Source organism: Fundulus heteroclitus, chromosome 9, assembly GCF_011125445.2.
Source record: "Fundulus heteroclitus isolate FHET01 chromosome 9, MU-UCD_Fhet_4.1, whole genome shotgun sequence".
NCBI lineage: Eukaryota > Metazoa > Chordata > Actinopteri > Cyprinodontiformes > Fundulidae > Fundulus > Fundulus heteroclitus.
Genome location: NC_046369.1, coordinates 22,490,424 through 22,502,848, shown reverse-complemented (window position 1 = coordinate 22,502,848; position 12,425 = coordinate 22,490,424). Strand labels below are relative to the sequence as shown.

At 41.3% G+C, this 12,425-nt stretch overlaps 1 protein-coding gene across 5 annotated transcripts in view; it reads right to left on the bottom strand.

Moving 5' to 3' along the window:
- The window catches only part of ap3d1 (adaptor related protein complex 3 subunit delta 1), a 32,376-nt gene that overhangs the window by 15,662 nt on the left and 4,289 nt on the right, over positions 1-12,425 (bottom strand). For all 5 annotated transcript variants that reach the window (XM_021324194.2, XM_021324195.2, XM_021324196.2 and 2 more), the window contains exons 3-21: positions 11,580-11,660; positions 11,360-11,440; positions 11,138-11,245; positions 10,823-10,952; positions 9,337-9,476; positions 9,054-9,127; positions 8,917-8,966; positions 8,592-8,641; positions 8,239-8,287; positions 5,985-6,130; positions 4,350-4,498; positions 4,022-4,252; positions 3,706-3,937; positions 3,485-3,630; positions 3,212-3,353; positions 2,790-2,861; positions 2,060-2,135; positions 1,648-1,847; positions 226-299 (exon numbers count right to left, since the gene is read on the bottom strand). In XM_021324194.2, the coding sequence (XP_021179869.2) occupies positions 226-299; positions 1,648-1,847; positions 2,060-2,135; positions 2,790-2,861; positions 3,212-3,353; positions 3,485-3,630; positions 3,706-3,937; positions 4,022-4,252; positions 4,350-4,498; positions 5,985-6,130; positions 8,239-8,287; positions 8,592-8,641; positions 8,917-8,966; positions 9,054-9,127; positions 9,337-9,476; positions 10,823-10,952; positions 11,138-11,245; positions 11,360-11,440; positions 11,580-11,660 (2,231 nt within the window). The remainder of the gene's footprint in view (positions 1-225; positions 300-1,647; positions 1,848-2,059; positions 2,136-2,789; positions 2,862-3,211; positions 3,354-3,484; positions 3,631-3,705; positions 3,938-4,021; positions 4,253-4,349; positions 4,499-5,984; positions 6,131-8,238; positions 8,288-8,591; positions 8,642-8,916; positions 8,967-9,053; positions 9,128-9,336; positions 9,477-10,822; positions 10,953-11,137; positions 11,246-11,359; positions 11,441-11,579; positions 11,661-12,425) is intronic.

The following is a 12,425-nucleotide window of genomic DNA, read 5'->3' as shown; positions in this document are numbered from 1 at the left end:
TAACAAGAATGTAGAAAGCTATTTCAGTACTATAATCAGAACCAATAGTGAAAAAAAAAAAAAAAAAAAAGATGAATGTGGGAATATGGCTTCAGAAAACAAAACTGAACTAAACCAAGCAAAGAGTTTGATGTTTTGTAGGTACTTTAGGAAGCTTGAAAGGAGTTAAGCTAGAAAAAGGTCAGAATATGGAGCTGAAGACGGATGAGAGCCGTGTGGACTCACTTGTCCAGGTCGATGTCCAGAGCTTTGTGGGGGTCACTGGGGTCCCTTTCATCATCATCGCTGGGTAAGGCATTCTGAAGAAAGTGGAGACAGCAATCGACACAAGAGTTAGTAACCCGGCAAAAAAGATCTGATTTAACTAGAAAATCCCATATTATTAATTTAGGGAAACCAATGTGACTTACTCCTCTCTTATTACAAGTACTTTCTTTTACGTAAAATGTGCTAAAAAAAAAAAAAAAAAAAAAAAAGCAGTGCTAACAATCCAGCTTTGAAACTAAGTTTAAACAGAATTTTCAAACTCTCAGACATCTACATGAACTGAAGTTGCTCTGAAAGACTTGTGGAGCTTGGTATTTCTCCAAAAAAAAAAAAAAAAAAAAAAAAAAAAAAAAAAAAAAAATACAAGTTTATGAACAGCTGATGTCAAGTCATGATGATTTCTGGCTGCATTGGTGTCACTGTTGTTTAAAACACAAATTAAACTCTGTTCTATATTAGATCCCAGAGATGTCTTTGTAGGGCAAGGTCATCTCCGTATTACCAACAATACTTTGCAACTACGTGAATTTACTGCAATGTCCTAATAGCGCCATCTCTGTAGAGATGTGAGGAAGTTCTGGTTGGAAATTATCATCCATCCTGAACAACTTGCTCTTATCCTTTCAGCAAATACAATTCAACCGTGCCTCTCGAGAATCAAGGTGGTGTCTTGATGTCACAGACTGAACAGTTTTCACAACACTTCAGATGAAAATAATTCTGGCTGGACAGAAACACTTCAATGTTTCCATCCAGCCACAGTAATGGCACAACTGTTTGAGTGCAACAACTAAGCTTTAACCACCTACAGTATCAGGTCTCCTCATAAAAACCCTCTGAATGCTGGCTGCAGACTAATGTAGCCCTGACAGACATGCAACCCAGAGATAAAATGATGAAAAACAAATAAAGGTGTACTTTTTCTGAGTGGCTGTGCTAATTCTTTTAAAATTAAAAATGTGCTATTTTGAGTAAGGGAAACACACTTCTGACATGTTGCACATCAAATCGGAAGATTGCCAACAAATTAAATGTAGATTGTGTTTGATGCAATCTAGCAAAGTTATACAAACTGATTAAACTGTTGATAAATGCTCTTTGGCCATTTTATGCAGGGGAATTGTGATAAAATTGTGATATTTTTACCCTATTACTCACCCACAAGTCAACCTATTGGATAACAAGTCACCAATGAATGACATCTAATGATTAGCAGGTAAAGAAATACAAAAAGGCAAAAAAAAAAGAAGAAGCAAATTATAATTAAGTCTGCACAGTTGGATAGAAGCAATATTAAACAGTAAATTTGCACATTACTGATGTTTGGGATGAGATTTAAATCAGAGCCGCGTTTCTGCTCGACCATTCTAGCACGTCTACCTCTGGCATCTCCTCTGTAACAATGTCCACCATGTGTGCTGGAGCGATGTCCTCCTCGCTCTCCGGACCCGAATCGTGTTTCTTCCCCCGGCCGCTGCGCTTTTCTTTCCTCTTCTTCTTTTCCTTCTTCTTCTTGTCCGCTCTCGCTTTCTGGCGGCGCTCTTCCTCCAGTTTCACATACTGGTCAGACATAGGCAGACCTGAACAACAACAGGGATGTGGCTTAAATTAGACAAACGAAATCCAGCGAGAACCGAGGGAACTGCGGAGGATGCGAACCTCTGGGAATATTAATTGGAAGCAGGATTTCTGAGAACACCTAAATTCAACTAAATTATTTTGATGTTCACAAAAGATTCCTAGTAAAAAAATAAATAAAAATTCTAAGTAATGTTAAGACTTTGGACCCCACCTGGAACTTTGAGAGGCACATTGAGGTCAATCTGCACAACTGGGATGTGCTCCACCCCAGGAGCATCTTGATAAACCTACAGAAGCAAGAAACAAAAAAAAAGAAACATTGTTTATTACTGTATGCTCTACAAAACTCCCAACACACTTTTTCCCAACCAGAAACCATGCTTTTCCAAACTACAATTTTCCTGTTTTTAGAGAATTTTGAGCATAAATCTAAAACCTCACTATGAGTCTGTGGCAGATATTTGTAGCTGTTGGGCTTCGAGTACGGACCCTGCCAAATCAGACTGGAGGGAAGGAAGGAAGGATGGATGATAAACAGATGGACAAATGGACGAATAGATAAAAGAACAGATGAATTGATGGACCGACTAGCAAATAGATGGAAATATGAACGGATATATAATCCTTTGACAAATACTGAATTTATGCAGCGTTTTTCTTGTCCTACTGTCGACTCAAAGCTATTTACACTATAGCCACGTTCACTCAGCTGCAGATATGTTCAAAGACTGATGAGCAGATCGAAAGGCTACTTGGGGTTAGGTCCCTTGCCCAGGGAATCAAACCCACAACCTTCAGATTGCAAGATGACTACTCTCCCCGCTGACCCCAGCCAATCAACTGAACATGTAAAAAAAAAAAGTCTGGGAATACAAATATTTTCTTTTTTCAAACTTGCCCAGGAAAGTTAATAAAAGATGACTGAAAAGTGGTCAACATACCTTTTGAGAGGACGGGGAAGCCTTGATGTAGAAAGGATTGTTGGCCTGCTCCTGCTTCCTGGCTTCCCTCCTCTGACAGAGAAAGAAAACCCACAGCATGAATTCATCCATGAATAGCTGCCTAACTCACTTTTAGCACGAGCAGAATTCCACCAGGGAAGGCAGATAAATCATGCTCCAACACTGACCTAAAAATCAATATTGTTTTTTTTTTTTAAACAACAACTGCCCAGGAACACATTCATGCTCCAGCTTCGAGCTTTTTCCTCAATGGGGACGTCAAATTTAAAGCACAGTAGGTGAAAGGAACTATCACCTGTATGAACCATCAGCTTACAATAAACCCTTAAACACAGATGACCCAATTGAATCTTCTGCAACAAAATGAAGTAAAATGTCCCGTCGAGTTGCCCGGTGCTTACCCTTGCGAGCTCTTTCTCGTCCACCTCGGTGTGGCGAGGTCGCGAGTGTTTCGTCTCCTCCTTCGCAAAAATGGCCTTGGGCTGCTCGTCCTCAGACTCGCTTTCAGACGGCGGCTCGTTGATCCAGGCGTCCAGGTCCAGGCTTCACAAACACACAGACACGTTTACACTGCGGTGAAACTTAAAGGTGATACAGATGCGCCGACGACATAAATGCAGGAGCACGGTGAAAACAGATTCCCTCAATAGGGAAAATATACAGGGTGAACTGACCCTTCAGGAACAGGAACCTTCTTCTGGGCTTTGGGGGCCACAGGGTTGAGTTCTCCAGCAAACAGCGCACTGACTTCCTCTGCCACTTCCACATCCTTCTGTTGCAGCTTCTGGATGTACTTGACCAGCTGCAGGATGCAGGACGCCTGAGGACACAAGGAGAGCCGGTCCACATTTACAAGTACGCGACAAGATTAGTTTGTCTTTGGACGAGCCCTCACCCTCTCCTGGACTTCGAGGTTGGCGCTCTGCACGAACAGCGGCAGCCTGTCGATCATTAGCTGGCTGGCTTCCTGTGCGGCTGTGCCGTCTGCGTCGCCCTCCTGGCCCTTCAGCACCGTGGCAAACAGCTTGGCTGCGTTCTGAACATACACAGCCTGGATGTGGCCAGGTAGCGTGGCCACCTTGGGCCGCAGCATGGCCTCTAGTGTCTGCATCGGGTTCTCTAGGTGTCTGTGGAAACGAGGGGATTCGTATGATTACCGCTTTCGCAATCGTTCTACGCTCGGTGCGCCGCGTGCGGGAACCTGAACTCACTCCGAGAACTCGCCGCAGATCCAGGCTGCCGCGTACAGCACCTCGCAGATGCCGTTGCGCTGCGTGTTCCCCGTCAACAGGTGGGCGTTGTCCAGCAGAGTGGCCATCTGAGCCACCGCGAACGCTCGGATCGCTTTGACCCGAATGGCCACGTCCAACATCTGAGAGGCGATGAGGTGACCGTGCCGTGTGCCCTCTAATCGGGTCAGCTCCACCAGGATACTGATGTACCTGTCAGTCAGATACGGTTATGCAATCAGACCAAGTTAAACCCACTCAGAGCAAAACAGGAAACGGTTCAGGAAACGAAAGGAAAATAAAACCAAACCATTCAAAGTTGGTGATGTATTGGTAATTGCTCTGGCTGCAAATGTCAATGATCTTGGTGAGCAGCTCATCCCTGTAAGTGGTGCCTTCTGCTTTGTCCACGTGCAGCATCAGCTTCTTCACAATCTCCATCAAGTTCTTCTTAGAAACCTGAACAGTGCACAAGTCCAATCCATAGTGATGAAAAGCCTCAATTAAGATTTTACTTAATTTACACAAATAAAACAGAACTGAGCCTTCCAAAATATAATGTTTTTTTTTCCATGAGTGAGATCAAAGTTACACAATTTCTATCCTGTTCATTCATCACTGAGCAAATCTCATAAAGTAAGAAAACAAATTAACAAGACATTCCATGAGTTTTGTTGCCAATTTCTGATATTTATGAAACACTGACCTGCTAATACAGATTTAATGTTATTCAGAATCCGAAGTGCTCAATATTTGTTCAAACCATCCTACTGTTAAAAACCATCATTTATATTGAGCGCAGCTTCCCGTTATCAGCGGAAGTCTCGCTCTCTCCCAGCCTGAACAGGCCTGTTCACGTCTCGTGGTTGTAGGGAACAGTTGTAGCCTCTTAACGGCCGGTTCACACGGCAGGATAGTTTGCCCCGATTATCAGCCCGTCTCTCAGGATAATCTTAAGAGACATTCCTGCCGGGTGTCGTGTGTTAAGAACGATTCGGTCCCTCGGTGGAACGTCGGGACCGCTCTGACCTCGGGGATATTTCAGCATGTTGGATTGTCTTTCCCCGATATCCTAGCGTGTGGGGTGTCCCCAGACGAGGGCTGGACAGTTAATCCCATTTGCAATAGAATCATAATGTTAAAAAAATACATTTCCAAATCGCAGAGGTCTGCAATTTTTGGCTATGTAACAATTAATGGATAAGAAACGTCCTTTGGGTGTTGATAACATGTTCAAAGTGTGTTCGCCTCCAGATGGAAGGGAAGAGAGTCACAGAAGTGAAATAATCAAATTTTATAACTTGTTTTAGAGTTCATATAATCAATACTTCTTGCCATAAACTTTCAGGAATCTCACCATAGCATTAAGTAGTGGTCAAACTGTTTAATACATAGACTTGTTTGTTGGTTGGGTTGCACTTTATGTTGAACAAGGATTAATGTCCAACTCGACAAGCTATTCTCTTGAATAAGAATACTCTGACTAATAAAGTTCAATTTCTTGTTTTAAACACTCCTTGTTTACAAACGTCTTTATCAACAGGCCATTTTTGTAGCTTGTGGTTAATGCAGAGAAAAGCTAAAATTAAGTTCCCAACCAGCCAAATTTCAGTCAGGGTCAGTCAAACTAAAAGTCGACTAATTCTGGTCACCAGCTGAGTTCTTTCTGCACTTCTAGTATTAAACACAGTCAGGATGGGAATCCCCACCACCCTCCCGACTTGTTTTTTGCGACCACAGTTCTATGCAGCTTTTCTTCCGCAGAGCGCCGCTCCCTAGCTGAGACCAACCGGTAGGCAGCAAAGCAGTTTTCTACACCGACCAAATCAAACAGGAATGTATAACTGAGACGTCAGAAAAAAGGTATCACTGAAACACCCACAGTCTACGTTAACTATTGCATTCAGAGGTTAAAACGATGTGGAGAAAGGTTTTGGCTCCATACCATGCCATAGAGCAGGTCCAACGCTCTGAGACGAATGGATTCATCTTTGTCATCCAGACACTGGAGGATGAGGTCCTTGTGAGACTGCACCGACTTGGGGTGGGTCTTCAGAATCTTAGACATGGCGAGCAAGCCCAAGTATTTCACTGCATAGAGATGAAAACACAAAGCCTCGTACAATGCACCCCCAAGATTTCAACCTCTAGTGTTACTCGTTCTTATATTTGCTGCTGCGCAATTTAGTTGTTTAGACAGCCAATTATTATTACGTGTTGCAAGTCTTTTTTGTAATTTTTAGGCTAGATTATTCCTTAGTATACGAGGTAATATAGGGCTCTACAGGTGCATCTCGAAAAATTTACTTATTTCAGTAGCTTAATTTAGAGTAAAACTCGTCTTAAAGAAGATCAGACAGACTGATCGGTCACAAGCTGATTTCTGTTAATTTTGATGAATATGGCTCAGTTTCTAAAAATATGAAGATTGCATGACATCAAGTACAGGACTTTAGGCAGAATTATTACGTCCATGTACACGATCATGGGAGAAGAGTTGACAGTTTTCTAGCAGACACTGATTGCCAGAACCACACCTTCCAGCAAACAGTGTAAGCCCCAAAACCGTGTCGCTAGAAAAGCTGCCTCTCCACAGAATGTTGACTCCAAACACTGAAAACTAAAAAAACTGCTGAACCCATACAAAAAATGGGTTTAGCGTTATGAACAGATTTAGCTAAGCTTTACGACATTCTAATTCACTGAGATGTTCCTGTATTATACCCTATATCTTAAGCTATAAAGTCAAAAATGACAAAAAGGAAAGTAACACAAAACAGACAGGACAATGGAAAGGACAAAACACACACACACACACACACACACACACACACACATACACGAGAGACGAGTTTTGTTTTGATTTATCCTTTGAGTCCCTGACAGACGCTCCTCACCGACCGACACAGGCCTTATTTCAGGCATCGTATCTGGCAGAGAACAACGCCTCTCAGCTCACCGGCTCAATAAACATGGAGCAGTGACCTTGGGGTGAGGAGACGCTCGCTGCAGTGGATACTGTTAGACAAAGGGCCGCCCACCAGCGCCGGTACTGCTCAAAAGCAGCAGATGACGACAGATACCATCTTTTATACAGCATCATGCTACATGATCTACTTTTACACTAAAACTATTTTATTTTTAACCGCAAACCACAAACTAAACGAATACATTGTAAGACTTTCATATCCTACAACACTGAACCAATCAGACACAATCATATTTTCCAAATTTAAACTGAAAAACGTAAAAAAATAAAATAAAATAAAAAGCATCAATTGGTATTTAAACTGTCATTGTCAATCTACATTTAAAACATGGGGGGCCAGATTAGTACCTGCTGGTTAATATGCTGGTTTGTTCTGGAAAGATTTCCCCACCAGTGAAATTATCATTTTAGACTACATTAGCTCCACATTTGAGTAGTTTCTTTTCATGAGCCTAAAAACCGGCCCGATGCTGAATTCTGAAGCTCCTTGGCTCTCCAGCCAGATTTACCCAAATGATGGAGCAAGGATAGCAGTAAAGCAACTAGAGAAAAAGGAAAATCTCAAACTAAACCGCAACTCAGCTCAATAAGGTTTGTATTTTGCTTCACAGTACAGGCCATCTGATCCTGAGAACCAACAAACTAACCCACATCTGATCAAAACACCCAGATCATTTGTTTTCCTTTGAAACCGGTTCTGGTCGTTGAAAAGCTTCTCACCAAATCAAACAAGAGACGTGGTAAAAGGATAAACAAAACGGTAAACCTCAATTTCTACTACACTAAACACCAGAAGTCCACCGTCTACCCCACATACACACAACTACCTAGAAATGGATGTCCGGATAACTCGAATGGCTGACTACAATAAAAACACCAACGCCGTTGTGGGTAAGGGAACTGAAACTTACAATCAGGACTTTTCCCCCCACCAAACTGGCTGGTTATAGAGCTACAAACTGAAGCAACAGTCTGTAAACAAACACTGCAAGCATTTTCACAGTTGTGCTCAGAAATTTGTGGATGCTGCTTAAGAACAATGGTATTCCAAGCAGGCCTCCTAATTGAGAGCAAAAATGCAATAGAGTTCGAGTTATCCAGGGTCAGGAGGTCTAGGGGTCTTGTCGTCTACGAGGGCCGACTGTTCCACAGTCGGAAACACACAGACAATGAGAAAATGACACACTGCAGGCATTGACAGAGGGCTCACAGTTCTGGTCCGAGTCTTCGATCAGGATTCGCAGTTTCTGCACACAGAGCTGTGGGAGAGAGAGAATGAGAGAAACAGGAGAAAAACAAAAAGGCAGCATGTTCTAAACTTTGCACACCGGCTCTGCTTCCCAAAAGGGGGAGGAATAAATAAATAAATAAAATCAGGCAAACAAAAATAAAAATGGCCTCAGACAAACCAAAAATATTTTCTGGATCACTCAAAGATGGACTGAATGAAAAATCTTTGTCCTTCTAATCAGACAGGCCCTTCACATCATCATGCATTATTATTCAACTAGAGCATCACTCCATGTAATCTTAAAGACAGGATAGCAAGCAGAAGCCCCCTACCTGGATACTAGCGCTGTGGTTGGGCATCCCAGAGGACAAAGAAATCAACACTGCAACAAAGGGGAAAAAAGGCAATCAGATCGGATCAGAAACTAAATACTTAGTCAAAAAGTCGATTACGCCTTAAATGTCCTGCCAGCTTTACAGGAGTCTGACTGACAAGCCTGGATAAATGGCATTTAATGGACTGTATCATGCATAGTCAACTTTTGGGGGGGGCTCACACATTTAATATTTAGGGGGTCACAAATTAAATCTAGGATTTTAATCTCCAAACACAGCAACATGTTTTTGATCATATTTCCTACAGATTGCCAGTACTGACCTGCGATCACGGTGTTGACACATTCATACAGCAGAGACATGGCAGAGGTACTGTGGGAGAGGAACACATTACTCTTCATTTATTCATCAAATGAGAATATCTTTAAACCCACAGGACACACGGAACTTCCGTCTCACCTGTGGATTAGGTTTGTCAAGGGTTCAATAAGCTTCTTCCCCAACCTTGGCTCCAGAGGCGTAAGAGCTCCAAACTGTGTAAAAGGGGTGGGATTACTGTGTTGATGCTTTCACGTGGAAAAATAAATGGCCAATTCTCACACTCTGACCCTGGTATTTTAATTTTACAAAGCTAAAACCTGAAAGTAAACCGTCAGACAAGATGAGTCCACCGGCAATCCTTTCTAATATCCAATATGTCGCTTGATATGTTGCAGCCGCTCCCATTAACCTGTCGACTTACCAGTTTAATGATCTTAATGAGAACCCAGTTATTGGTAGAAGAGGTCATCAGCTTGAAGAAAAGCGGGGCCAGAGACAGGTAGTTCTTGGGGTTCCTCCTCGCCAGCTCACATATGACATTGACCGCTGCTGACTGGACACCTGAGAGTTGGCAGGAAATACATTAATCAGACAAAACTGAGATGGAATAAAAGGACATTTTATTCAAAGTCAATTTATTATATGTTTGAAATGTGTTTATTATGTCTAGAGGGAGAAAAAAAAAAAAAAAGATATCCAATAATGTCAGTACAATGACCAAAAGAAAAATGTGGAATAAGAATCAGTTTATGAGCAGCAATTAAAGATATTAAATCTGGAAACATTATAACCAAGTTAAAGAGCGGAAAAGAGACTTTCCTGGAGGCTACGTTACATCTGATAAATGTTAAAGTAAATGACTGTACTTCACATTTTTATCTCATATCCATAACAAAACACCCTCAAAGTTGTGGGTAGAAAAGCATATTAAGCATTACAGCTCATTTTTTACTTCTCTTTAAAATACCCAGCTTGTGTTAGACAGCTGATGCAGATAAGATTTACTTTTCATTATAGCGATCTTAAAGAACTATGAATCATGGAAACAGATGCAGCACATAATTACTCAACATACTCTGAATCCTAAGAGACATTGCGCAAGGATTGCACAAAAGCAGGATTTCACCCTGGGACATGGTTTTCAAGTAATTTCAGCATTTTATATTTATTTGAGAGGCTGCATTCATAAACTTTGATGTTTTGAAATGTTTCCCTCCAATTTATTTTCACACTAAAGAGGCACCATATAACCTTTATTGCTCTGCATTTGCTGCAAAACCATCCTGGTAAAATAAACTGAGCTCCCATCATCCTGTTGGCTTTATTTATCCGTGCAAAACAATGCTGAATGATGAAAGAAGACATTTTTGCAAAAAAAAAAAAAAAAAAAAAAACTTTTAGGAACACAAATAATGTTTTTATCTTCTAATCAGGCCTGCATGTTTCTGCAAACTGTTGCAGTTCTGCAAAAATGAAACAAGAAACCAAATAGAGAAACTATTCAAGGAAAACATTTCTGCATGATTACCTCTTTGGAGAATCTGCAACACCTACTTAGCTGGTTTGTAGAAACAGACTCTACAAAAATAAAGCCTAAACTCAGGGTTTTCATTGTAAGAGATGCCAATGTTCACTTTCATTTGCTGGCTAGTTAAAAACGCTCTTCTTATCCATATAGAAATAACAGTTACATAGAGGGGGTGGGGATTTTATTGTTATCTGAAAAGGCTCATGTTATAACACGATAAATATCACATAAAAGAAATGTTTTGTAATTACCATACACATGTTAGCTTAAATTATTTGGATTGATAGGACAAGGTGTGATTGTGCCCAACTTATTTACCTGCAATAAATAAAGTGAACCCACAACGAACCGATGAATAAAGCCTTTCTGTACATGATACCTGGATCTGGGTCCTCCAGTTTCTCCTTGAGTCTTGGGAAAGCGGGGCGTAAAGACTCCGGGTACTTTAAAAACACCTTATACATGATCAGCACGGCTTTCTTCCTGATGTAGGGCTTAGTGTGGGACATCTAAGATATATAAAAAAAAAACAACACAACAACAAAGAAGCTGTTTTATTAAAATTAAAGAAAGAATAGCCAATCCAATGAAATAAAATAAAAGCCTTGAGGAGAAAGCCGATATCTAGTGGAACAAAAAGCGACTAGAAAGGATGAACCATGTAGGTAATCTTGACATTTGCCATCTGACTCACCAGGGTCATGATGTCGTTAGCCAGATCACGAGCCAGATCAGGGGTGACGAAACAAGACAGGCCTGTTAGGGCAACACCTGTGTCATACTGGTTGGGACTACTGAGATCCTGTGGGGTCAAAACAGAAACGTAGTTGATAAAAAGGAGAAGAAAGTCAGCTCAAGAAGAAGAAAAAAAACAAAAAAAGAACATCAGGGTACAGAACATAAGTGAATTGCTGACCTTTCGGATCTGATTGGTTGTCAGCATGATGACATCTGTGCTCTCGTGAAAGCACTGCGAGGCTGCCAAGTAACCGATCCTCTGCGAGAAGGAAAGCAAAAAAAAGATTCAAGCCTCGCTGCCACTTCACAGAAATGTACCTGAACAGCAGAATTCATGGTGCAGCTTTCAGTTCTCTGTTGCGAGATGAGGCTCAGTAATAATTAAACCGTCGTCATACCTTGTATGTGAACTTAGAGGAACTCATGACTTCAACAATGTTGAACGCAGCCCAGCTGACATCGTAGCCCAGCATCTGAAGCTGTAACACAGAGGAGACGGACACGCTGGGCATAAACGCAGGAGGAAGGCTCTAAACAATCTGGGACAAATACAGAAACTAATCTGAGCGGCAAAAACTCTACAAGTGAGCAAAGGTGGCCAAATAAATGGAGCCGTCAAAGCCTTGGTGCGCTTGCAAAGTATAAATAAAAGAGCGGCTTAGATTTGATTAGTAGTAGTGCTGCTAGTAGTGGAGAGTTCTCCAGCTACAACATATGCAGGCAGCGCCCCTTCATGGCTACAATGTTCCATCTACACAGTTCTCCTGATGAAGTTTTACCAGAAACAATTCAGATCAATTTGGTTTTGCTTGTTATGGTGCGTCGGTTTTTATCCCTGCTCCCAACAATTACCAACCCATTTATATTCACAACTGACTACAGCTATGTTTACAACCGCTGAATTACTTGAATTGTGTTTGGATTGAAAAGGGAAAAAAAGAAAAAAAAAAGTTAATACATCGTGTATATGGGCACAAATTCAATTAATCCGATCAAAACGTCCATTTACATGCAACATGCCTCATTCAGAACAGAACTGTGACATGAGCAGAGTTGTTAAATTTCCCTGGAAAAAAAAAGGGGGGAAAAAAAAAACAAATAAACAGAAGAACTTGTACTTCCATCTGTGCTGAAGTGTTTTCGTTCTGCATATTTTGAGCGCCCAGAAAGGACCAGCGCAGGTTCTAAGAACAGACTTTGGACCAACAGACCACAAGTTTGAACTTTTAAGGTTTCTAATAAAA